Raw genomic sequence first — 27847 nt, 5'->3', positions numbered from 1 at the left:
TTGATTTAAATAATTTTCCTTTTTAATTCTCTGAAGTCAGGTTTGAGGTTTTGTTGGTGTATTTCGTAAGAATTGATGTATCAAAAGAAACCCGTCCCGGGTTGTAATGGAGCAGGCGGCAAACTTGTCTCCTTCTTCCACTTCTCACAGCGACCAATGAGAACCCAGGATTTAACCATGCAGCACGGTGATTGGGTAGAGCTGTTAGAAGGCGGGATCTTTCAACACGTGTCATCGTGGAAGCCGCAACGTTCGTTTTCCAAGTAGCTGAAGCAAGGGCAAACAAGGGCGGAAGTCTGTTGGGCTTTGCCTTCAAAGTTAAAGCAGATTATTGAGAAACGTTACATTTATAGAAATCATAAGCTTTTTGTAACATGTGTTCCAGCGTATATACATTTCTGACCATCGTGCTAGCATCAGAAACCTACATTAATGTATGATAATCGATTTTTGCTTTAGATTCAATTTTATTGAGAAAATTCTAACCGGATATGGTCTGTGTTGTGTTTGGTTGCTTTCCACTACCTCTTACCCCACTTGCTAACAGGCGCTAAGCAAGAGTAATGTGAATTTTGGTGAAGTATTTGGATCCAAACCGCTGAGGGCGTGTCGTTTTTAATGTTTAATTAAAACATTCAAAGAACTCGAGTTCTTTCTTGGTGAAGTCAGAGTGTTGGACGATGCTAACCGGTCAGCCCGGGTTAGCTGGCTAAGGAAGTTAGCCAGCTAGCTAGCTAGCGTTTCGCGTCAGCTTGCCGGAGGCTGTTCTCTTGTTTCGCGCATTTCAAGCTTGTCCGCCGACTTCAGACTCTTAAAATCGGTTTGTAAACGAAAACGGCAGGCTGTCGTCTCATTAATGTTTTGATATTAAAGACCAAAGCTTTAGCGATCCGTCTGTGAAATGAGAAGCAGGCAGTGTTTCTCCTAAGCGGGGTGGCTTTTCCACCAACGCTACCCTTTTGTTTTGACAAAGGAAGGGTGCTGAATTTCTTTTATTTTTCCAACACCACCTCGCATTAGGTGGTGGAGAGTCGTTGGTAGCTTTTTGGCAATGGCTCCTCATAAGCAAAGCTCCTCAGGTGGAGGCCACCAGGTGGGTTTCGGTTCTGGGGGAAAAGCCAACGGATTGTACCAGCCGTCCTCCGCTGTGGTGGCTGCTGCCAAGAAGCCCAATATGCAACTTATTCAAGCCGACCACGAGCTGTTCCTGCAGGCCTTCGAGAGTGAGTTCCTGTTGACGTCAAGTTACACGTTTGAATAGATAAATCCAAGCTTATTTTAAGATCTCAGGAAGCTTAACACTGACCATGTGAATGCAGAGCTGGAGGAACAGATCAGTCCACAGCTGTGAATAGTTAGCCTGTCATCTACATGTCAAAACTCTTTGACTCTTTGATTTTAAGCTACAACTGGTTCCCATTTACTGATAAGCATTCGTGTTACCGAGTTTATTGTTGTATAACGTACATTAAATGTATGCTATAGTTTGCAAAATGTAAACTAAACACAAAGTGATGCTCTCGCATGTCTTTATTTTATAGCAGCAGTCAAACAGTTGGCCTCAAGCAGGGAAAAAAAAATCCCCTTCTGGTAATATTAGAGAGGCAAATGTTTGTTGACGTTAATATTTGCAGTGCAGGAATTGCTTTTACCTGTCAGCTTCTGTGTTTTACTTAGATTTACCTACAATAGACTTATTACTGATTATGTAACTATACATTTCCAGAGCCAACACAAATCTACAGGTTCCTCCGCACAAGGAACTTGATTGCTGTGAGTGTCGTCTTTCTCCAAGTCGCATGATTAGTCTGACCATTAGAGAGGAGCTGACACAGAATTTAAACAATGCTTCTTTATCTCTTCCTGTTACATTTCAGCCCATATTCTTGCACAGGACACTCACGTACATGTCCCACAGAAACTCGAGGAATAACGGCAAAAGGTAAAGGTGTTTTTGTTTTTCTTCTTGATTCTGTGGTTTTAACAAATCCAACTTTCAATGAACCTCTGGGAGTTGCAGATGTTTCTTCATGCTTTAAACTTATTGGACTGAAACCTGTTGTTTGTAAAGTTTGCCCCTTAAAAAGCAGGTCAACTGTTATCATGAGTGAAAGTAGAGCGACATGGCGGCTGCTGTAGTGGGGGGGGGGGGGGGGGGGGGTTACAGCTGAGGTAGGAGAAGCGTTTTTCAGTTGGGCTGCTTTGCATACAGACGCTGCACAAAAGAGTAAAGATCCTGCTGATACATGTGGGGCTGCTTGTGGTTCAGTCTGCTCTGAAAGAGGTGTAAAACTACAGAGGGAGCATCATTTGGATGCATGTACATAGAAAAGAGACAATGAAGCATGATTGAGCTGCTACGACTGAACATCATAGTTGGGTTTTAACTGAAGGTTTGTGTGATTTGTGGTGATTTTTCAGATAAGGTTGTGTTGACAGCTGCTTTATGGAAAAAAGCAAAGAAAAGTGCAAAACTGTAGATATTCTCACAGCATTTAAGTGATTAATCAGAGATGTTTAAGGCGCCGTTGGAACAGCACAGATTAACAGGGTGATTCTTACAGAACGAAATGTATGGAAGTGGAAACTTTTCCTCTCAGTTGAGTTTAAATTGTGTGTTTTGCTGGTTGCAAACTCGGTTTCTTATGCTCCTCAGCTCAGTTTCAGTTTCTGCTTTGCTCACACACGCTTCAGTCACATGTAACTGGGCTTGTGATACGAGATGAACGAGCTCTGCAACAGGCCGCTCCAAAGTCATTAACTGCACAAAGCGCAGCTTAACGTTAGCTACAGAGGGACAGACGGACCGTGGGAGTCCGTCCTGACTGTGATAGATTATCCTTGTCCCTTTCCTGTAATTATTTAAACAGAAACTTGTATGGCTCCAGGACATTTTGCTCAGATGTGGCTGAAAACTGTCCACCCAAGTTTTCAGCCTCATTATTTAGAGCTCCATGAAATCAGCTGGCTCAACGCGGAGCAGCTCTTCTCCCGTGGAACCTCCTCCATTTGAAAATGCAAATCCAAATGCATCCTTAGCCCATCCCGCCTGTGCAAGCTGTTGTCTTTTAAAAGTTTGAAATAATTGCAGCCAGATTAAAGTAAAGGGAACCCAGCTGCGCTTTAACATGGGAAATGTTTAAGCGAGGCATTTATGCAGCAGAGAAACATACCAGGACCAGGAGATTGCACGTTGATGGAGCACTTTGCGTTACACCGGGGTACTCTTTGGTCTCTATAACATGAAAAAAGTCTTCATTTAGCCTTTTTTCATGGATCTAATAACCGTTTGAACATAGTCTGGATGTGTAAAGGTTTGTTTCTGAGCCCTGTGAGAGTCTGCGAAGCCTCACAGCTGTTTCCAGTTACTTTGGCTTGTTAGACCTCTGCGAAGGTTAGAGTTGGACTGAATTTTATGAGGGGCCACCAGACTTTTTTTTTCTCCTAATGGGTGCACTACAAAAACAAAGCCGACATACTGAGAATTAGAGCCAGGTGTGCATGCCTTCCTTTTCCTTTTCAGTTCGGCACACAAAACGGAGCATGATGCTAACACCATAACTGACAGCAGTGCTAATTAAGAATAAATACTGTGCACCAACGGTTAAACAATAGATACACACAGGCCCAGATTAAAATGTGCTGCATCTGCGCTTCCTGCTGCTGTGTAGCTATCAGTTGATATTGATTTAACATCGTACCCGCTGCCTCATGTGGTGCCTGCAGCTTTTAAGCAGATTTCTTGGTAGTTGGACATTTGTTTAAACAAATTCACCCGGAAGTTGCTTCCAGCAAATGTACAAACATTTACATAAAGTACAGTCCTGATCCAGCCCTCATTTTCTTTATATTTTCCTTCCAAACATTCAGACTTTCCTGTAATCTTTTAAAGTGGTCTTCATCAATAGTTCTCCAGGCTTTCTGAAGTTTTTCTTTGGACATTTTCTGCTTTTTCACTCATCTTCAGACCAATCCTTGTACCTTTTTTCTTTGTTAAGCCACTTTAACTTTGACCTATGAATCATTCAGGCAGGAAAAAGGCTCCTAACTCAAGGGATGAACCAGTTCTGTATCCAACTTAGCAAAGAAGCCGTTTTAAACTGGATCTTTAGGCACTTTGTTCCCAGCAGCCTGTCACAGAGACGCATCATTTGTTGCCATTTCTTTAGCTGCATCTGTGATAAACAGCTTCATAGTTTCAACTTTTTTGTACATTTACGTTTAAAACTGCTTTCAGTTACCAAAAGAGAAATTTAGAAATTTAGTTTAAAAAAATCCTAATCCCACAAAAATGAATCTTATCACGTCTAAAAGTAGGAAAAAACATATAATACAATAATAATTATGTTATACAACATCAAGAAAAGTGAATGAGATTCATTTTAAAGCTTAAAAAAGGAATATAAGATATAATCTAATGACTAATTATGGAACAATTCATATAAATGAAATGATTAAACTGTTTTATGCCACCAGAAATGAATAATCTAGAAGCTCTTTGTGGGTTTTAGACTGGAATTAAGATTTGTTCCCATTTCTTTAGCTGCATGTGTGAAAAACAGCAAAGATAACACAGTGTGACAGACAGAAAACAGGATTTCTGCAGCAACAAGGTGATTCCCAAAGAGCTGTTAGCTGAAAACTTGGCATATCTCAGCATGGTGTGCAGTGTGTCCTTAAAACATTTGAGGAAACTGGACAAGTGGAGGACAGAAGAAGAAGTGTCAGGCCTAAAGAACTATCTCCAGCAGATGAACAGGATGTGAAAGTGACGTCCTTAAGAAAGAGGAAAACATCCAGCAAAGACCTGACACAGGAGCTGAGAGATGCATCTGGACCTTCAGCTGATCCATCTGCTGTTGGCCCAAGCCTCATCAGAAATGGGCTCCATGGAAGGGTGGCTGTAAAGAAGCCGTTCTTAAGGAAGGGAAACAGGGAGAAAAGGCTGAGCTGTGCCAAAGGACACAAGAAGTGGGCTGAAAATCAGTGGCAGCAGGTCTGATGGAGGGATGAATCCTCCCCAGAGCCCGGAGCTCAACATTACTGAAGCAGTGTGGGATCATGTTGGCAGAGAACGCAACAAAAGGCAGCCCACATCCAAAGAAGAGCTTTGGGATGTCCTTCAAGAAGCCTGGAGAACTATTCCTGAAGACTCCTTAAAGAAAGGACAGAAAGATATGTTTACTTCAACATTAAAAAGGGCAGAAAACATCAGTATTTAATCGTCACATTGGAACAGATGAGATAAATGTGTGACTGGGATTATGATCAGGATTTTTACCGGTGCTGGAAACCCTTGAAAACTTCACAGCTTTCATAGAAAAATGCTGATTTAATATTTAGCTTTTTAGCTGAAGAAACTCGACTGGGTCTTCGTGGTTTTAGGTTCTATTATTAGCATAATAGAACTATTATATTAGTATTATTAGGTTCAGACATTAGCAGCTGGCAGTGTAGACTCAGAAACAGATGTGGCCTTTTAAAAGGGTTTCTAACAGAAACATCTGGCTCTTTTCTTGTTTGGGGTGAGTTAATGTCTATTGTTTTAGCTGCACAGCACTTTGGTCAATGCTTTGTCGTTTTTTATGAATGAATTGACTTGATTTTAAACGTGTTGCTGCAGATTATGTGATTTTACCACCACGATGGGCTGCTGGAAAGCTTAAAAAATGCTTGAGAAGTTGTTTAATTTAGCTTTAAAGTTTACGTTTGAGCTCCGTTTGAGCTGTTAATAAAAGAGAAAATGACATCAGGCTGTTGTCAGACTGACTCCGTCCCAGATTAAATGCAGGTGGGACCATCTGTTACTCATCTGTGTACTACTTGTGTGTTTGCTAACTTCAATTCTTCAACTCTTTGCAGGAAAAGCTTCAAAGCCGACAATCTGCTGTTCAAAGTGGAGAAGATGAGAGGAGATCAGGAGACTCTCAGGTAAATGCTCGGCTGTGACGCTGAATAAAAGCACCCGTTTGGTTTTAAATGAACAACTTTAAAGCTCTCTGTGTGTTTTTTCTTATTTTTTTCTCCAGCTTGTCTTCTAATCTGCAGCTCACCTTCACCGGCTTCTTTCATAAAGCTGGTAGGTTTGTCCCTCTCGGCAGCCTCTCTGTGGCCTTTGGTGACAGATCTGTATCTCTTGACTTCACTGTGAACTTACAGGAAGTCGTTTTTTTTCTCGCAGGAAAACCGTCTCAGGACAGCGAGAATGAGCAGAACTCTGTGTCTCTGGAGGTGCTGCTCGTCAAAGTCTGCCACAAGAAGAGGAAGGTGTGTAGCAAAGAGACGTTGATCTGTTCGAGGCGTGTGATTTCCATGTGTGACGGGTAGGGATGGGAATCGAGAACCGGTTCCCAGTGTTTCAATTCCTTGGAATCGTTTGGCCATTTTGCAAACGATTCCCTTATCGATTCCAGTGGGTGCGAGTGACGTCACCAGGCAGTATTGTGTGGCGAGTCCAGTGCAGCCAACAGTAAACATGGCGCCCAAGCGGTACAAATGCTCGAAAGTTTGGTTACACATCCCTAAAAAAGACGACAACAGGGCAACTTGCAAAGTGAATATTTCACCAAAGGGAGGAAATACTACCAACATGCAATAACTATGAATGAATGATTAACGTCGGTGAATCTGAACCCAGCAACGTTAGCAACGTTAGCATGTCCTCGGCTAACACTGCAGGTAACTAACTAACGAACACTGCCTATCATGTTAGCACCATTTGCCTCATTGTAAAAGCTGCTGTTAGTAACGGTTAAGGTTAAATGAATGCCTTCTCAGGCATTACATTTAGATGAAATCATGAGAGACAGAGCCTGACTGGCTCAGAGCCAGAGGCTGGTGGTACTACCCCCAGTTCACCTCTACCTCCAGCTTCTCCTTTCACCAGAGCAGGAAGAGTTAAATTACCCAGGCCATGATAGACCGATGTGGACCTCACCGTTGTTGGGTTTGTGAGGTCATGACTCGTGTTACTTCTAAACTAAACAAAGTTGATGCTGATCGACCGGTTTGTTGTCCTTTTTCTCCAAATGAGAATCGATAAGGGAACCGACAAAGAAACGAATCGTTAAGAAGAATCGAAAATGGACTTTGAATCATAAAAATCTTATCAATTCCCATCCCTATTGACGTTTTTTTTTGTCGTGTGCAGGATGTCAGCTGCCCGGTGAAGCAGGTTCCGACGGGGAAGAAGCAGGTTCCTCTGAACCCGGACACGAGCGCTGGAGTCCAGGCCAAGCCGGGCTCCCTGCCCATCCTGCTGGTTCCCAGCAGCGAGTTCGAGCCCAGCAACTCTCACATGGTCAAGTCGTACTCCTTGCTTTTCAGAGTATCGCGGCCCGGGTACCCTCTGTCGCAGATCAACGGCCTGGCCAACGGAGAGAACCACCACAGCAGAGGTGAGAGAGACGGCTCCTGTTGACGGCTGATGATTTGGTTTGGTAGCTTTAACCGTCGCTCTTCTCTGCCACTGCAGCACTGTGCTGCTTACTCGTTGCCCTTTTCCTCTGGTACCTGTTCCACTCGGCTCGGTTTAGGTCGTTAGGATAGCGTTGGGATAAAAACCTCATTTGTAAGCGACACCCTCTCATTCCCCCTGGATTCTTTCATCAGCCTCCGAGCACGCCGTTGGTGTGCGTGTAGCCATTTACCTTCGTTGACCATCACAGAAAACATGGCGGGGTTCTTGTGAAGGAGTTGCTTTCATGACTCATCCGGTGACGTCACTCCTCGGCCAATCGGTGGCCTGCGGTCTGTAGATGGAACTGCTGGGAACCCCGGCCGAATAGGTACTAAAAATGTAGCTGATTCCAGGTGCTGCTACCCGACCCACAGAGGATTTGTGGAAAATTGTCATTTTCCAACATTTTCTATTAAAAAATGAAGGGTACATACCAGAGGTGGGGACTTGGACTCGAGACTTGACTTGGACTCGAGTCCCGATTTTGATGACTTGATACTTGCTTGACCAAATCAAAAAAAGACTTGGACTCTACTTGGACTTGAGAGCAAAGACTTGAGACTCTACTTGGACTTGAGAGCAAAGACTTGAGACTCTACTTGGACTTGAGAGCAAAGACTTGGACTCTACTTGGACTTGAGAGCAAAGACTTGAGACTCTACTTGGACTTGAGAGCAAAGACTTGAGACTCTACTTGGACTTGAGAGCAAAGACTTGGACTCTACTTGGACTTGAGAGCAAAGACTTGAGACTCTACTTGGACTTGAGAGCAAAGACTTGAGACTCTACTTGGACTTAACCCTCTGGACTCGAGTCAAGTCACATGCAGCAAGCACAAATATTAAAATATTTTTTAAAAGTGTTGCATCAATACTGTAGCAACCAGCCAGAAATCCCAACCGTCAGTGACACCTGAACGCCGCCTGAACTTTTTATGTGCAAGTTTCAGCAAGTTTGTGTAGAAATAAAAGGAGAAATACCTCCCAAAGTCTATTGATTTACAAATGCACTCCTGTTATCAGTCTTGGCTGGATAATTAATGCCAATACACAAAAAAAAGATACTAAAGATATCGCCCAATTTTTTTTCAATTTCAAATAGCTTTATTGGCACAAGAAGGCAGTGCTTATATTGACGAAGCATCTAAACACAATATTAATAACAATAAACAAATTAATAAGTGGCAGAACATTAACAATAAAATATAAACGACTTAATTGAGGCGTGGTCATGATCCGTATCATTAATTATAATCAATTTGTTGGGACTCGAAAACAAAAATCCTAGGACTTGACTTGGACTTGAGAGCAAAGACTTGAGACTCTACTTGGACTTGCAACATAGGGACTTTCTCCCACCTCTGGTACATACACTAAAATGGCCACAATTTTTTTTTTTTGCGATGTTTCCGGCAGAGCAGACCCTCTGATTATTACTTCTTAGGGTCAAAGTGAACATAAAAAAACACAAATAAAAAGTATGGCAGACCATGTCAGGTTCAACCCATTTTTGAGACTTTGGCTCCCCGACTACCAGGTGGAAAACCCTAAAGAAGAAGCTTTATGAGGCCTGGAAAACCAGGTCAGGCACGTTAACCTCAAGAGTAATATTACGACTCAAACAAACTTGTTATTGTGACATTTTAAGCAGTTAAAGCTCGTTTTAATGCCACAGTACATCGGAAGTTAACTCACCTATCAGGTTAAGCTTTTAGACTCTGGAGGCGGGGTCAGCGCCCGGTAGCTCCTCCTCTCTGAGCGGATGAGCTCTTGTTTCCACACTCGGGTCAGGCAGTGTCTGTTGGCGTTGGTGCAGCTCATGTTGGATGTTAGTCCCGCCTTTAAAGCCCATCTCACTAGGAGCAGTTTGCCTCAGAAGTAGGAGCTGCGATAGCTGTTGCATTTGCACGGGTCACAGAAATGTTGGTAGTTCCTGTTTTAGAGCTGGAAGTCCTGAAGTTAAAAGTCCTGTCAGTGATGTTTGTGGTGGAAGGAAAACCTCGGAGGAACAAACCAGGGCAGGGGAGGCTCTACAAGTCACTGACGAGAGGGAGAACTCGGACAAGAAACCCAACTGGGCCTCTGAGGCGTAACGGCAGTACAACGCAGCTACGTCAGAGACAACAATCCAGTAATTTAGTTGATCCTTGTACCCCCTGCTGTGATGTACGGGGGGGGGGGGGGGACGACGACACAGGCTGTGTTCGAAACCGCATACTTCTCCTACTACTCATACTAACTTTTTGAGTTAGTATGCGAGTTTGAGTAAGCGAGAAGTTCCCGGATGCATACTAGATTCTCCGAAATGTTGGGTATGCATCATGAGGTTACTACTCATACTCAAACTACCCAAGATGCAACGTAACGTGACGTCGCCGATGGTCATTTCCTGTCAAAACGGCAGTTTCAAGCTAGCTACAACGAGGGTAGGTTCACTTCCTGTTTCCAAAACAAAAGCACCAATTGTATGGTAATGGCTTTCCCTATGATAAAAGGCAACGGGTATTTTATTTTGTGAAAATAACAGGAAGTGCGTTGCTCTCTGCGGCTAGCTTTAGTAGCGCCGAATTCGTGGGAACAAAATTGTAAACAGCCGGTATTTTGTCAGGTTTTCAACACGTTGGGGATCTAAACGACTACTTTCTCGCCTGAAAATGTTTCAAATGTTGCTAAAGTTTACAGAGTTTAGAGCTTAAGAGAAATCAGCTTCAGGCCGGCTGATTTCGGCTCGGGCAGGAGCGAAATGCATTGTGGGTAAACGCTCTGCATACTGTCTGATCGATCAGTATGTAGTGTGCGGTTTCGAACACAGCCTGGGTTTAGAGTGGAGGCGGAGCTTCAGATGGAAGCAAATCATCCGTTCGGCTGCTGTGTTTGACCTGATTTTTGGGTTCTTTTTCTCTATGAAACATGCTGTTACTGTGCTACTGGGATTTGTACCAGCAGGATGTGACATTATTAGGATGACCAACGTTAATATCCGAGTGTTTTTTTGCCTGTAAAGTTGCTGTAAGTGGTGGAAATGAAATGAGCTGCTAACATCGACATCCCTCTACATCCACAGGTGGACTCACTGTTAGTTCAAAAGCACGAATAAAACTCTCTAAATCAGTGCAATGAGAACCTCTGGTGCATATTTCCACCGTTGGATACGGACAGAAATAAAGCCTGAGCTGGAATATTCCAGTGAAATCGCTGTGATTGTGACATTCAGCCCTTTGTTTTCTCCCTGCAGTGATGAAGAGGTGCATTCTGTGTGTCTGTTTCAGATTATTCAGACGAAGCCGTGAACAGGAAGAGGAGGAGTTCCTCGCTCAGGGAGGAGGGAGAAACCACGTTTGTGGCTCAGATGACAGTCTTTGATAAGAACAGGTGAAACTCGTTCACACCGTTTGGCACATGTGTTCCTTTCCGACACAGAGAGCTGCTGCGGCGTTTGTGCAGCAGAGACGAAAGGTTCGAAGGTGTTTGTGCAGCAGAGACGAAAGGTTCGAAGGTGTTTGTGCGTTTGTGTGCAGGCGTCTGCAGTTGTTGGACGGGGAGTACGAGGTGTCCATGCAGGAGATGGAGGAGTGTCCCGTCAGCAAGAAGAGGGCCACGTGGGAGACCATCCTGGATGGAAAGGTGAGGCCAAAACCCAGAGGAGTGTCTTCAGCTCTGTCGCATTTAATTAATGCTCGTTTTATCTCGATAAAACATTGCCTTTTTGTGAATAATTTGCTGCACTGAGACTCAACAGAAGCTGTTTTTCCATCCAAATCTGAGCCGAAATGCTTAAAAAGTGTCTTCATTAAAACTGGGCATCGGGCTCCTTTTTAAATCAGCTGGTTGGAGTAAATAGACAAGTGTTTATCAATTGGTTGTAATGAACAGAGCAGCGGCCGCTGACCGAGAAGATGCAAACCAAAGCAGCGGAAAAGAGGATGAAGTAGCATCCTTTACTGGATGTTACTGGGAGACATCTGGAAAGAAAGTCCTCCCTTAATCGACCGGATTTAGCTGCAGGCTTTGATTAAAAGGACCAAAAAGTTTGCTAATTGTTCAGTTTTATGGAAGGGGAAAATGTTTGTTGGCTTCTTAAATGGACACACGAGTTGCTCTGAAGCAAAGCAAATGAATTACATATTAGATTACAAAAGCATTGAGGCAGTAAGTGGCGTTTCTCTGTCAGTGGGGTCACATGGCACTAAAAGGATCGGATAATTGGCTAAATTACAATCAGACTGAGTTATAAGGGTAATTCTCCTTGGATATATGGCGGTGAATGAATGGGAACAAACTCAGGCATTGGAGAAAGATGGAGAACGCAGAGCCAGATGAAGCTACGTCCCTCTACATTTGGTCTGTGATGAGCTGCTTGTTGCACAAACTCGATGCCCAACGGAGCATTCTCCATCGCGTTGTTTGTTTCTTTCTGACGGCGACAACAACAGGAATATCGTCTCCTTTGACTTCCGGGTCACGACCCCGGGAAAACATCTGGAGCATGCGCAGAACGCAAAGTCTGATTCACCACGTGCTTCAGCGTCTACAAGCAGGTTTAGAGTGACTTTCAGCCCAGTTATCTCGGGGTCTGAATCCGATCCAGTTCTTAGTCAGATTAAGGTGTCTACATGCACTTAATAACTCAGTCTGATTGTAATTCAGCCAATAATCCGATCCTTTCAGGGCCATGTGACCCCACTGAGTGTCTACCATGCAGGACGAGAAACGTCTCTGGTTGTTTCACAGCGATGACTTTCTAAAGTAAAAACATCCACAGTCTGTAGGGATATGTGACATAATTAACTACAGTGGAAACCGCTTATAGTGGTCACGGATATAGTAATCAACCGCTTATATAGATCAAAAGGCTTAGGACAGAATCATTTCTATACAAATGCTGTTTAAATAATTCGTTTATAGTTATCAAGAAATCTGCTTATAATGTTCATTTTTGGCCATTTTATGAATGTAAACATGCAAAAATAATTTTAAAACTACGTGTAGCTATTTTATTTTTTACTCCCTTGATTCCTTGCTGGACGTCTGCTTCTGCCTCGCTAGCTAACGTAACGAGTTGACATTACCAAAAACGAGCCAACGAGATGCTGCGGCGAAGCTTGGCACCGGCGGCACAGCAGGGAATAAGTTACGTACTGTATTGGAGTTAGCCTACAGTATGACTGCGCACTACTGTAATCAGAATAAGAAAAAACTTTATTTATCCCCGAAGGGCAATTAGAAGGGCGAAGAGCGGTCCATTAAAGAAGAACAAGAAAATGGAATCATAATGACAACAAAACACAGAAGGGGGTGACAAAAAACAAACAATGTAAAATAAAATATTTAGCAAATAAATAAGATAAGGCGTCGATTGTAATTAAAGTGTCGAGGTGATATTGTACTTTGCACATCAGATATTGTACAGAAGATCTAAGTTATAGTTGGAGTAATTGTCTCAGACTTCTTAGAGTTCAAGAGGAGAATGACACTGGGAACAAAGGTTGCTCTCCTCCTTTGGGTCTTACAGGCCGGACAGCGGAACCTGCGACCAGATGGCAGCTTCTCAAATGCCGGAAACAGAGCATGAGTCGGGTCCATGAGAATTCGACGAGCCAGGCTGCTAGCCTGCTGCTCGTACACAGTGTTCAGATGGCGAACAGAAAGTCCAATAGTCTTGGAACACACCTTGACGATGTTGTGCAGGCGGTTCCTATCCTGTATAGTGATGGAGTGATACCAGATGCATATGGAGAAAGCCAAAACGAGTAATACAAAGTCAACAAGATGTTCTGACTGACAGAAAAAGAGTTCAGTTTCCTTAGTAGGTACATCCTCTGGTGACACTTCCTCAGGATCCCTTCTGTGTTGGAAGAGAACCTCAGTTGGCAACCCAGGATGGTTCCCAGATATTTATATTCCTCAACTGTCTCGACCGGAGAACCGTGGATGATAGTGGTGACAGCCGCCGCCAGTTCCTTTTGGCTGCTAGAGAAGGTCACCACCATCTCCTTAGTTTTGGTGACATTCAGCTCCAGGCAGGAAGAGTCACACCACTCTATGAACTGCTGAAGAGCTGGTCCATGATGGAGGGAGGGGCCGGACAGGGGGGACAGGAGAACTGTATCATCAGCAAACTTAACCAAGTGACAGTTGGAGTGTGTTGATCTGCACGCAGAATGAAGAGCAGCGGAGATAACACACAGCCTTGTGGGGAGCCAGTGGAGGTGGTGAGGAGGTCAGACAGGTTATTATTAATCCGGACACGCTGGGTCCGGTTGGTCAAAAAGTCCAAGATCCAGAGGATGAGCTGACTGCTCATGTTGAAGTTCCGGTGGAGTCTCTCTGCTAGAATATATGGTTGCATGGTATTAAACTTGCATGATAATAAAATTCAGTAAATGCTGAAGCTATCCGTTTCATTTCATTTTTCTCATTGAAAAACGATACAAATGGCATTTAGATGATACTCTGCATAAAAAAGTGAAATACCTGTACTGTAATACAAATTCGGGTTTAGTAATCAACCGCTTACAGTGTTCAAATTGGCTCTGGACCAACGTGATCACTATTAGCGGCTTCCGCTGTAATTATACGATGTATCCTGTATCTTTGACCTCGGTTTAAACCCAAAAGATCCAGAGCTGAAAGAATCTCATGGCCCCCGAAGAAGGAGGAAGTTTACAGCTAAAGTTTCAGGTCATTCACGTTCTGGGTGCAGTTGGTCAAAATATGTCTTTGTTTTGAGAAAAGTTTCCCGTTTGTGCTTCACCAACTGACGATAAGTGAACTGGAAGTGACACGGTCTGCTTTCCGCCTGCAGCGTTTGCCTCCATTCGAGAGTTTCTCTCAGGGTCCGACCCTGCAGTTCACCCTGCGCTGGACCAGCGACCCCTCGGATCGCTCCACCGCTCCGGTGGCCAAGCCGCTGGCCACCCGCAACTCTGAGACCAACCAGGACCCCAGACCCAGCACCCTCAGAGCCACGCATACGCTGGGTGAGCCCCACAGTCGAGTTAAACTCTCAAACCAGCAGATTTTCACCTATATGTGACGTTAAAAAGCAGACGAAGCCACCGGGGGGGGGTCACCTCTGGGTTTACCTGCCGCTTTAAGGCCTCAGCTGAAGCTCGTTTAGCTGTTGCATGACAGGGGTCGGTATCACAAAGCAGCTGTTTTATGGTAAATTAGAAAGATATGGTGAAGAGCTTTGTGAACCCAGCTAAAGATTAAAGGTGCAAACGACAGTTTTACTCCAAATGGGGCCACAGTTGTCCAAAAATGCACATCATTTTATATCGAATTAGCCTTTTTAACCTCGTGATCAGGATCATAAAAGCATTACAAATCAAGTGAGACACTGGGTCTTTAATCTATAAGGCTCTGGCTTCAGATCCAGAGGTGATATCTCACCTTTATGTCAGTTGTTTGGTCTAAACATGATGAAAAAGACCCCCCGCTGTGCAGGAGGGGGGCGATTTGGACCTGATACCAAGAATCAAATCAAATCAAATTTATTTATACAGCACATTTCATGTACAAAACAATTCAAAGTGCTTCACATAAAATTAAAGCATTACAGCAGGGAGTGGAAGAAGCATTAAAAATACATAAAAGAATATAAAGAGAAACAAATAAAATAAGTTAAATGAAGTTAAAAACGAGCAACAGTCCAGATAAGTTCAAAGATATCGTGCAGATTTCATGCATAAATTTTAGAATCAATGAAGCTTATTCATAAAATAAGTTAATAAAGTTTGTTTTAAGTGGATATAACAGAAGAATAAAGAGTTCTGGTTGGTTTCTTTCCTCTTTGGGCTGTGAAGCTGCTGCTGTTTGGATGTTTTCTGATTTCTTATTATCTGCTGCTACAGTTTTCAGCCGAATAACCGGCAGCCCAACGGCATCCGCAGTCAGAATATAACACGCAGGTGTACGTTTAGATCTCCAAAGCAGTTAATAAGCAAAGCATCGTGTGTGGTTTGAGACGGAAAATGCTTCCTGTCCTGTTCGGTGCTGACCGCCGCCGTTTCTCCTCCCACCCGCAGCTGTTAAAGACTCCGTGAACGCAGACGTGCAAACCAGGAGAGAGCTGATCTCAGCCGAGCCTCGGCAGAAACTTCGAATCTTCTACCAGGTCAGAGTCTCGCCCGACCTCCCCGAGCATAGCGAGTCCCCGGGACCCCGCCTCGGCCTCGCCTCGCAGGGTCACGCTGATGCTCCCAGATTAAAATCCCCAGTTCTGTAGTTTCAGTACAACAACAACACGCGGCAGCAGACCGAAGCCAGAGACGACCTCCACTGTCCCTGGTGCACGCTCAACTGCAGGAAGCTGTACAGTCTGCTCAAACACCTCAAGCTGTCCCACTCCCGCTTCGTCTTCAACTACGTGGTGAGGCGCATGTGCTTTGTCAGACTTTTAGATTTGACTTTTTTTCTTGTTTATGTTGAAACGACTGCTGGTTTAATAATGAAAATGGGGCTCAGAGAGGTTAAATTCAGCAAAACTTGGACCTTCTTGAGGTTCCCAGCCATTCCTGGCTGAGCGTTAACCAGCAGGTTTATTTTATCTTGGAGACTTTCCTCCATCTAAGTCAGTGATGCTCACTATTTTTTTTTCACAAGAGCCACATTGGCAGCAAAATCAAGGGAAGAGCCACTTTTACCACAACATACTGAAGTCCCCTTTAGCAAATATGCATTTCTACATATAAAACATCCAACAAAAAAAGAAACAACACAGCCAATACATGTTCAATTCAGACCACATTTACCCTAATACTGGGATGAGCGGAAGCTGGCGTGCATGTCCTCGACTTTCTTCATGTTGTAGTTGTAGTTTGTTGTTGTAATCATAGTGAGACATTCAGGATGAGCATGGTTTTTGTGCTGGTTTTTGCCCTTTTTTAGTTAAAAACCGATCCATTGTGCCTGCATCTCGCGCTGGCTAAAGGAGCTAGCTGCTCTGCGGTCAAGTCTGAGGTGGTTTAAGCGGGCTGCGTTGCCAGGTTTAACAGTTCCCCCTTTAGGAAACACCATTAAGCCTTAATTAATACTTATAGATAGATAGATAAATACTTTATTCATCCGTACAGTATAAAAGATATGTAGACAATTAAAGGAAAAACAAGCAAATAGAATAGAATAAAAATAGAGAATAAACAAATTCTTATTATTCTATACTGTAGATTTGTTTATAGCTGATGTTTATTCTCTATTTTTATTCTATTCTATTTGCTTGTTTTTCCTTTAATTGTTTACATATCTTTTATACTGTACGCTGTTGCAACACAATAATATCCCAAATTGGGATGAATAAAGTATTTATCTATCTAATAAAAATACTTAATACTGCAAAAAACACCAAATTAATAAAAAATACTAAATACTGTGCAGTATTTGCTGTATGTTATTTGAAAAAATGTATTGTTATTTTTACCATATTGTTATCAAATAAAATTTATTTGTAGCACATTTCATGTACAAACAATTCAAAGTGCTTCACATAAAATAAAAGCATTGCAGCAGGGAGTGGAAGAAGCATTAAAAATACATAAAAGAATATAAAGAGAAACAATTAAAATAATTTAAATGAATTTAAAAACAAGCAACAGTCCAGATAAGTTCAAAGATATCGTGCAGATTTCATGCATAGACACATGAGAACAGAAATGTTTTTAACCTGGATTTAAAAATGTCTCCATTTGGTGAAAGTTTAATCTCCACTGGCAGTTTGTTCCACTTGTTTGCAGCATAACAGCTAAATGCTGCTTCTCCATGTTTAGAGATGTTTGTAAGCTACTATGCGAGTGCGAGCCACCAATTAAAGCTTTAAAGGAGAATTCCGGCCATTTAACAAACATATCCCATCTGTTGGAGACCCAGAGAAGTTGGCCAAAGGGAAAACCGCGAGAAATTTTCATGCCCGCTGCGCAAAGTTGTCCAATTGCGCTGATTTCCATGAAAGCGGGCTCTATCGGGCAAGCTTTTAACCTTTCCTGAGGCTCTTAACGTGTATCAAAATACTTTTGACCGAATTGGCCGTGGTGTCAGTAGCAATACAATTCAACCCAACTATCCATCTCGAAATTGCTTCCAATAAAATCCCGAGGGTTCTTATCTCCCGCAGCTGAATAATGGGCGAAGGTGCGCTCCTTCCAGCAGTCATGTGACACGTCATGACATCACGGCGAAAATGGGTGTTGAAACGAGTCAGCTGTTTGATAGGAAACAATAACAAACATGGCAATGTGTAGTTCGGTTCCCGAGGGTCGTTTTTGGTGGACAAAAAGACAATTTTGGAATTTTTTTTATATATATATATATATATACACATACACATACACACACACACTATAGTGTATATATATATGTATACACACACTATAGTGTATGACTTCGGCGATCGATTTGTGCGCATGCCTGTGGAACACGGAAGCTGAGAAAGGTAAGTACGCTGTTTTTGAAATCTCCAAATGTATCATGTCTGTGCTAGCTAATGGTATGGTTAGCCCCTGGGTTGAATTGTATTGCTACTGACACCACGGCCAATTCGGTAAAAAGTATTTTGATACACGTTAAGAGCCTCAGGAAAGGTTAAACGCTTGCCCGATAGAGCCCGCTTTCATGGAAATCAGAGCAATTGGACAACTTTGCGCAGCGAGCATGAAAATTTCTCGCGGTTTTCCCTTTGGCAAACTTCCCTGGGTCTCCAACAGATGGGATATGTTTGTTAAATGGCCGGAATTCTCCTTTAAGAGCCGCATGTGGCAATGAGCGTCTCTGCTCTAAGCTGATGAACCCCTCGTCTTCTCTAGTCCTGCTTCGTAGCGTCGGCCTCTGAGGTTCCACTCTCTTCAGAAAGTTGCTTTTTGATCGACTCACTCGTGTCTTTGTGGTCTGTGGCAGCCGCATCCCAAAGGAGCGAAGATCGAGGTCTCCATCAACGAGTGTTACGATGGCTCGTACGCAGGAAACCCCCAGGACATCCACAGCCAGCCGGGCTTCGCCTTCAGCAGGAACGGCCCCGTCAAGAGGACGGCCGTCACCCGCATCCTGGTCTGCAGGTGCTGCCGCTTCCCCTCCGCTTCTCCTGCGTTCCCACGCCGCTGACATCAGGGCTCACCCACCGTCCTTTCTGTGCAGACCCCACAGGACCAAGCCCAGTCTGTCCGAGTTTCTGGAGCTGGAGGAGGCCGACCGGGAGCAGAATCAGAGGACGTACATCAGCGGCCACAACCGCCTCTACTTCCAGAGCGACTGCTGCCTGCCGCTGAGGCCTCAGGAGATGGAGGTGGACAGCGAGGACGAGAGGGACCCCGACTGGCTGAAGGAGAAGACGGTGAAGGTGAGTTACAGCCGTCACAGAGAGCCGGAGGACGGGCAGAGGAGCTTCGTCGCATCTGAGAACACCAGGCTCTGATGCAACAGCCATGATTTACCGCTTCTCCCCTCCAGTGTCAGGAAGTCTGTGCAGGAATGTTTCTCAGGTCGTCAGTCCAGTAAAAGTTTCATCATTTAAATCAGAATGAACTCATTCTACAGCTCCTGAGTTGCTCTTTCGTTACACTCTCAGAAAATAAAGTACACAATTACAGAATATACCCTCAGAAGGTATAGTTTTGTACCCTTATACTGAAGTAGCCTAACACAGACTGTCTATTGTACCCAAGCATGTAGAAAAAAGGTACATATATGTACATTTTACCACTTGAGTACATATATGTACCTTTTGGACCCTCTAAAAAGGTACATATAGGTACCTTCAGGTCCAATAATTAACCCTACACTGGAAAAAAAATCAGTCTTACCAAGTATATTTGTCTCATTTCTCTTCAAAATATCTCATTACACTTAATATCAGACACTTAACAAGCACCATTTCAGCCAGATATAGGGACTTGTTTGAGAACAATACATCTGGAATATCTTTTTAAATGAAAAAGTCTTGAAAACAAATTGTTTTGAGTCACATATCGTATGAAACAAGCTTTTTTTTTTTACATTTGAACAGGTTTTTAAGCTAATTTCAAGATCACTTTCATCCCAAAAGTCCTAAATATCACATCTTATTTCAAGAAATCTTGACAAGCCGATTTTCACTAGTTCCATTGGCAGATTTTTTTGCTTATTTCAAGCAAACGTCTTGTATTTGCTGTTTTTCTTACTTATTTTTGGAGGGGCATTTTTTTCCAGTGTAGGGACCCTCTAAAAAGGTACATAAAGGTACCTTTAGGTCCAAAAATTAACCCTAGGGGGTACATTAGTATAGATTGTACCTCATGGGACAAAAAAGGACTCGTACTGTACGCCTATTTCTGAGAGTGTAGGAAGCTCGGGTCTGATGGAGTTCCATCAGAACGTCTGATTTTCTGTTGTAGGATTCAGAGATGAAACTAAAATCCATTTTATCCCCCAAACTGCTCAGAAACTGCTGCAGATCGCTGTAAATCACGAGCTGCAGCGGGCCCAGTGCTCCTGAGTCGGAGCCAGAAGAGAAAAGAAAAGACTTTGTACCTGATTTCTCTTCTTCTGTGAACGCTGTTGTTTCTGTTGACTGTGTTCTAACATTTCCAGATTGCTGCGGCAAGAATGACTTCAGACTTTACAGAAGTCAGCGTGGACGTTTCTGCTGCTGGTCTGTTGGCGTCAGGTTCACCCCTGAATTCCACCGGTTACAGCTGCGCTCGCGGCGGGGCCGGGGAAACGGGGCGTTTCAGAAGCAAACGCAAAAAAGATACGCGTCGGGGAAGCTGACGAGTGACGTCAGGGGCGGGAGTTCTGGGAATGGAAGCTGAAAAAGACGGAGTAGTTGGATATGAAGACGTGTGATTTCTGCTCAGATTAAAGGGATAATCCGGAGTAAAATGCACTTTAGATCAATTTACGGGATGTTGGGAGTACATGCGTTGAGTTGACATCAAAATCATGTCATTCGGATGTGTTTTGAGAATTTCGATTTGACCGTTTTTAGACAAAAGTCGTTAGCCTGGAAGTGCTGAGGGCATCGAGTATCGCCGCTACAAAACGCTATTTTTATACCTCTTCTACAGCTCCAAACAACATAACACTTACGTGGTAGTGAGTAGAGGGTCCCTAAAGCCAAACCGAAGTGTCCCGAGGTCTTCATGTGGTCGGATAGAGAGTCCAGAATGAATTTAATCAAGCCAGTACCTGCTCTCAATCAGAGCTCTTCCGTCAAGAGGACGCTATCTCACGCGACACATCACGTCACGTGACATTTCAAAATCCCAACCTGTTAGTAAGCTAGGCTTTGCTGTTGCATACAACTTCATTTCACTTTCGAAAGAAATACTGGACTATGTTTGTAAAAAAAAACGGCAACGAAATTGTGACTTTCCAGAGCGAGTTACTCCACACTCGGCAATCAACTACGGACTCACGTGGCGTGATGTCTCGCGATATGATATGCCCTCATCACTTCCAGGCTAACGACTTTTGGCTAAAAACGGTCAAATCGAAATTCTCAAAACACATCCGAATGACATGATTTTGATGTCAACTCAACACATGTACTCCCAACATCCCGTAAATTGATCTAAAGTGCATTTTACTCCGGATTATCCCTTTAAAGCCACGCTGGTGCGCTCTGCTTCTGAAATGCTCCCGGTTTGGCGTGACTGACCGAAACACCCGCGCCCGGTGGAGTTCTGGGGTTACGGCCGCTTTAAACGCGACTTAAAGCAGCTTCTGTTGCTGCAGGTGGTTTTTGTTTTTTCTTTAACCCATCATGACCTACAAAAAAAATCTTCAAACTGTCCACGAAAACCCTTTCTATTTCATCCGAGAGGTCAAACCTTCAGCTCATTTCTGATCAGATACCGCCCGTGTGCTTGGGGGGGGGGGGGAAGCTTTGAAAGTTGAGAGCACACATGTGCCGTGTCGGGTCTGAATGGGTTCCGTTTTCTCAGTTTTAGTTGGAGTAACTTTAAACCGGGTGGAGTCTGACTTGTTTGGTCTCACTGCAGCAAATCGAGGAGTTCACCGACGTCAACGAGGGGGAGAAGGAGATCATGAAGCTGTGGAACCTGCACGTCATGAAGCACGGGTGAGAAATCAGAGAAGAAGAAAAAAGACGCACACACAATACAACTTCAGGCGGGGTTAAAGTTCAGGTGTACAAATCACACCCCCCCTCCGTTCAGGCTCCATCATGTTTGGGACACAGTGATGGTGGCAAACATTAAAGCAGCCATGTTCAGCACTTTGGCTGTGTTCGAAACCGCCTACTACATATGCCCCCTTTCCACTGCCAAGCTAGCCCTACTCTACTCGGTTCGATATAGCCCAACACTACACTACACGACACGGCACCAGTAACATTTCCTTTTCCACCCAAACTGTGGCCTGGAAGTGGGCGGAGTCGGCCCGTTCACCACTAACGTGACGTCGGTTTCAGGTGACTACAAAGTGTCACGCCGCGGTAAGCTAAAGTAAACACAACGATGGAGTGTAATGTGTAATGCAGTTGACAATCCATATTGTTTAATTAAACCAAGCTCTTTATTAAAAAAGACAGCACAAAAGTAAACAGCAGGAGTTCTCTCAGATACAGGCGGTGACGCCAGTGTTGGTGCCGGTGGAATGCAGATCAGCTGTTGCCTCAGCTGCAGATTGCGATGCCAGTGTCGGTTCTGAAGCCTGCAGGATTGGAGGATCTTCGCTGACCTCAGCAACCGAACACTCATCGGTTGAACAAACCGAGTCTTGAGTGAAAAAAAAAAAAAAAAGTGTGAACATACGAAACGCATACACGTAACCGCATAGGTGAGACACTGTGCTAGCCTTCCAAAACAGCGTTGTTTGCTAGCTCACTCAGAACAACTTACATGAGACGTCTGTGTAACTTTTTACACAAGTTAAAGACTGAACATGTATTTGTTACGATATAAAACATGCATTTGTTAAGACATGCGTTGCACCAATGGGATAAGAACAACTTACCATTTTTCATCGCCTCCAACAAAGACGTCGCCGTATCCATGCCGTTCGCCGGGCTGTGACCGTAAATGCCGTCCATTTGGTCGAACCACTTCCATGTCTTTCGGTTTGACCCACTCCGGCTGTTGTGGTCCTTTACCTGCCGGTAATAGCTCTTCAGCTTGTCTCGGCACTGCTGAGAATTCCGGTGATAGCCATGGCTAGCCATCAGCTTGGTTATATCCTGGAACACCTTCTCATTTCATGTCGCTCCGTCCAGTTCCTTCTGTATGCGGTCCTCAGCCACCACACACAGAAAGGTCTGCACCTCGCTCATGGTCCATGAGTTGGCTTTCTTTCTCTGCTCTTCCATCTTCACAATTCTGTTTATTCTCTGGTTCTCTCGCAGTTGTGTTTTCATACATGGCGGGTGTTTCATACATAAAGCTCCCCGAGCTTCGTTGCGTGTATGACGTAATTTCACCTGACCAACCAGTGGACAGCACTGATCATGTGACGTTTTAGCACCGACAAGTACCTACTAGACCCACCTCTGAAGCAGATACTTGCCGGGGCTCAAAATTGTAACGGGTCCCACCTTCAACCCGCGGTGGAAAAGCTCCCAACCAGGGTAGAGTGGGACCGTGTAGAGCTGTGTTGGTACAAAAATGTTCGGTGGAAAAGGGGCAATACTTCCATACTACATACTTCCATACTACATGCTTCCATACTACATACTTCCATACTACATGCTTCCATACTACATGCTTCCATACTACATGCTTCCATACTACATACTTCCATACTACATACTACATGCTTCCATACTACATACTTCCATACTACATACTTCCATACTACATGCTTCCATACTACATACTTCCATACTACATGCTTCCATACTACATGCTTCCATACTACATACTTCCATACTACATACTTCCATACTACATGCTTCCATACTACATACTTCCATACTACATGCTTCCATACTACATGCTTCCATACTACATGCTTCCATACTACATACTTCCATACTACATACTACATGCTTCCATACTACATACTTCCATACTACATACTTCCATACTACATGCTTCCATACTACATACTTCCATACTACATGCTTCCATACTACATGCTTCCATACTACATACTTCCATACTACATACTTCCATACTACATACTTCCATACTACATGCTTCCATACTACATACTTCCATACTACATACTACATGCTTCCATACTACATACTTCCATACTACATGCTTCCATACTACATGCTTCCATACTACATGCTTCCATACTACATGCTTCCATACTACATACTTCCATACTACATACTTCCATACTACATACTACATGCTTCCATACTACATGCTTCCATACTACATACTTCCATACTACATACTTCCATACTACATACTACATGCTTCCATACTACATGCTTCCATACTACATGCTTCCATACTACATGCTTCCATACTACATACTTCCATACTACATACTACATACTTCCATACTACATACTTCCATACTACATACTACATGCTTCCATACTACATACTTCCATACTACATGCTTCCATACTACATGCTTCCATACTACATACTTCCATACTACATGCTTCCATACTACATGCTTCCATACTACATGCTTCCATACTACATACTTCCATACTACATACTTCCATACTACATACTACATACTTCCATACTAGATGCTTCCATACTACATACTTCCATACTACATACTTCCATACTACATACTACATACTTCCATACTACATACTTCCATACTACATGCTTCCATACTACATGCTTCCATACTACATGCTTCCATACTACATACTTCCATACTACATACTTCCATACTACATACTTCCATACTACATACTACATGCTTCCATACTACATGCTTCCATACTACATGCTTCCATACTACATACTTCCATACTACATACTACATGCTTCCATACTACATACTTCCATACTACATACTTCCATACTACATACTTCCATACTACATACTACATGCTTCCATACTACATGCTTCCATACTACATGCTTCCATACTACATGCTTCCATACTACATGCTTCCATACTACATGCTTCCATACTACATACTTCCATACTACATACTTCCATACTACATACTAGATGCTTCCATACTACATACTTCCATACTACATGCTTCCATACTACATGCTTCCATACTACATGCTTCCATACTTCATACTACATACTACATACTGCATACTCATCGATCAGACAGTATGCAGAGCGTTTACCCACAATGCATTTCATAATTAATACTTAATAAAAATACTTAACACTGTGCAGTATTCGCTGTATGTTGTTTGAAAAATTGTATTGTTATTGTTACCATATTGTTATAAGCTACTATGCGAGTGCGAGCCGCCAATTAAAGCTTGAGGAGCCGCGCAATGAGCATGTACCTGGTGAAATGGATGGAAAGTTGTTTAAATTACAGTTTTTTTTCTTCTGTCCTTCCTCCAGCTTCATCGCAGACAACCAGATGAACAAGGCCTGCCTGCTGTTTGCCGAACACCACGGCCCCCTCATCGTCAAGCGCAGCCTGTGTCGCAACTTCCTGCTGCACCTGATCAGCATGCACGACTTCAACCTGATCAGCACGCTGACCATCGACCAGGCCATGGCCCGGCTCCGCCTCCTCCGGAGCCAGGGCGCTCAGAGAGACAAAGACGTGGACGAGGAGGAGGAGGAGGAAGAGGAGGAGGAGGAGGAGGAGGAGGACTGGGAGACGGCTGTGGAGTCCCAGCCGGAGCCGGACCCCGATCCTGATCCCGATATATCCGAGTTCAAAGCCCGCGGCGAGGAGAACGGCGGCGGCTGTCCGGAGGAGCAGGAGGAGGAGGAGGGAGGCGCAGAGGCCGACACAAACAAACCCAACGCCAAGCAGAAACTCTTCGGCTCGGTTCTAAAGTGACTTCTTAAACCGTGGAACCACAGAGACCCCCGAACTGGACTCGAGGTCTCTGAATCCGAGGCCCGACTCCACAAACAGACGGTGTAAAACACACACACACACACACACACACACGCAGCTCATCAGATGAACTTTTAATCATGGAAGTCATTTGTTTTTCTATTCCCACGACCCGTTAAAGTTGAAACTTGAAGCCCCGGATCTCCATCGTTATGTCGTGTCCTGACTGTAGATCTGAAATCCAAAGGTGCTGTCGTTTCCTGTTCAACAACCGGCGGCGGCGAGCACGAAGCGAGCTGCGCGTCAGTCTGAGGAGTCGCTGCAGAATCCGTGGACGTGTTCCCGAACCGGCTCGGTGTCGCTGGCTGATTTTCTCGCCTGTAAAACGAGTCGTTTTTGGGTCTATTTTCAGCCGCGGACTCATCCACGTGTGGTGCTCCTGTGGGTTTTTACTGCCGTGGTTCTGGGATCGACGCGCCGGCGGGACAGGTGAGCGGCTCGGCTGCTTCTCACCTTCACAGGCGACCGATCTGAGGTCTGTACTACGAAGCAGGAGACAAAATTGAGCAACGCAGCCAGGGTTCCTCTTCTCTTCTCTCTCGTCAAATGAGGCGTCTTTAGTTCAACGTTTGCTTCAGACTGTTGTTGCCAAACTGCCTTAAAATGGACGTTTTTTTTCCCAAACATCCAGTTTATAAAACGCTTAGAAAATGATTAAAAAATCATGAAAAAAAAGTTTATTTTCTTATGTTTTTCTGTCTGGTTTTCACAGATTAACTTTAACAGACATTTTGGGTGCGAGTTTGACTCGTTTTTAATCTAAAACGGGTGACGGGTGCTTTGAATGCACGAAGCCTGAACGACAGCTTTCCTTTCCTCGTTAGTTTGGGGGGTTTTTTTCTCCTTTTTTTTTTTTTTTTTCCTGTAAATACGCAGAAAAACCGGCGTCCTGATGCGACTTTGTTAGATTTTAAATTTTTTTTGTTGATGAAAAGAAAACGAAGCCTGTATTTGTTGATCCTGCCTCGTAGTACAGGCCTCTTGTTGTTCTGCAGAACCAGAACCGACTGCCTGAGTTTGACCTCTTTTTTTTTTTTTCTTTCTTTCTTTTTGACACGAGACACTTCCAGGACGGATTCTGCTTCGACTTCCGGTGCTTTACGGTTTCATTCAGCAGCTTCAACTGCCACCGCTCCATGTCTTTTTTTATTTTTATTTTCCAAAACCTCACCGATGGCTGAAATCGTTCTGGTTAGTCATTAAAACCGTGTTATTCAGGTGCTGGTTCGGGTTTAATCTGAGAAATCGCTGCTTGCGTTTCAGATCGGTCTGAGCTGAACCTCCCGGGGTTGTTGTTGTTGTTGTTTTTTTGTTTTTGTTTAGTTTTAGTTTGTTTGCTCCCACAGACTGCATGTTTAAAGGGGGCGGAGCCTGAAGACGTCACATTAACTGGATGTAAAGATGGTGCTGTTAGTTTCTTTTTCCCCATGTTGTCGCTGCCCTCTGCAACTCTCCTGTACATAAGTCGGTGGAAACATCAGCTTTGGATTTTTTTTGGCTGTTTGGGTTCGCTGAACTCCATTTTCTTTTATGAGTTTACAGACCAAAGGGGGGATTTCTCTGCTCTCGTTTCATGTCTTGTGATAAATATCCTCAGACTACACGTCTGTACCACCTGACCCAGAATCTCTACTGCCTCCAGATGAGCCGAAGCTTAACAGCAGGACAGAAAGCACGCGGCCCGGGCGCTGGTGCTGCCTTACAGTCTGAGTATGAGCCTCCACGTGCAGCCAGCTTTAAACTCTGGGTCCGGGTGGCGGTTCTGGGCGACAAGAGCTCAATGTGGATTTTAAAGGGTTTCTTTCTTTACTCACAAGACCAGCAGCATTTTGCACAAGATGGGAGGAGCCATGTCAGGAAAACCAGACTTATCTTCAGCAGTGATGTAAAACCAGCTTGACAATTATTTACTGTTGAGTTAAAATGGTTTTTCTAATAAAAAGAACAATTTTGTAATATTCTGAGGAGCGTTGTCCATTTTTTTTTTTTTTTTTTTTTAACGAACATACCAAGCTTACACCGGTAAAGAAATGTGTTTTTGATATCAGACCCTTAAATACCATAAAAACATAGTTTGTCTGGTCGTGTAATGACGAAAGAACAACTTTAAAAAAAGACTTAAAATGTAGAAATGTTCATATACATACAAGCTAAGTTTTTACCTGTACGTAAATGTATGTTTTTAATCGTTACTTACATTTAATGCACCAAAAATAACTTCATTTTTATTTATTTTGCACCAAATTACAACAAATGTCATCTCAAGGCACTTCAAAATTACAAGCCAATTCGAATACGATTTATTGTAATCCATTCAAATCCGATTCATTCAATTCCAAATGAGTCCAATTCATACATACAAAGCCAATTTTATTTTTAAAAAGTAGCCTAGCTAAGCTTTAATCTTCAGTTTACTGTTTTTTTTTTAATGGACAC

General features: G+C 43.6%; 1 protein-coding gene across 1 annotated transcript; it reads left to right on the top strand.

The window, feature by feature from the left end:
- Positions 1-499: 499 nt before the first annotated feature.
- Positions 500-27375, top strand: LOC142370926 (polycomb protein suz12-B-like). Its single transcript, XM_075453458.1, has 16 exons — positions 500-1223; positions 1727-1773; positions 1878-1942; positions 5863-5931; positions 6030-6079; positions 6182-6267; positions 7151-7397; positions 10728-10830; positions 10977-11082; positions 14264-14438; positions 15489-15577; positions 15689-15832; positions 18349-18506; positions 18586-18787; positions 21429-21508; positions 24901-27375. The coding sequence occupies exons 1-16, from the start codon at positions 1052-1054 to the stop codon at positions 25349-25351; spliced, it is 2244 nt and encodes a 747-aa protein (XP_075309573.1). The 5' UTR covers positions 500-1051; the 3' UTR covers positions 25352-27375.
- Positions 27376-27847: the final 472 nt, after the last annotated feature.

This window comes from Odontesthes bonariensis, chromosome 21 (assembly GCF_027942865.1).
Source record: "Odontesthes bonariensis isolate fOdoBon6 chromosome 21, fOdoBon6.hap1, whole genome shotgun sequence".
Classification (NCBI taxonomy): Eukaryota; Metazoa; Chordata; class Actinopteri; order Atheriniformes; family Atherinopsidae; genus Odontesthes; species Odontesthes bonariensis.
The sequence above is the reverse complement of the archived record's forward strand: the minus strand, read 5'-3'. Positions and strand labels throughout refer to the sequence as shown.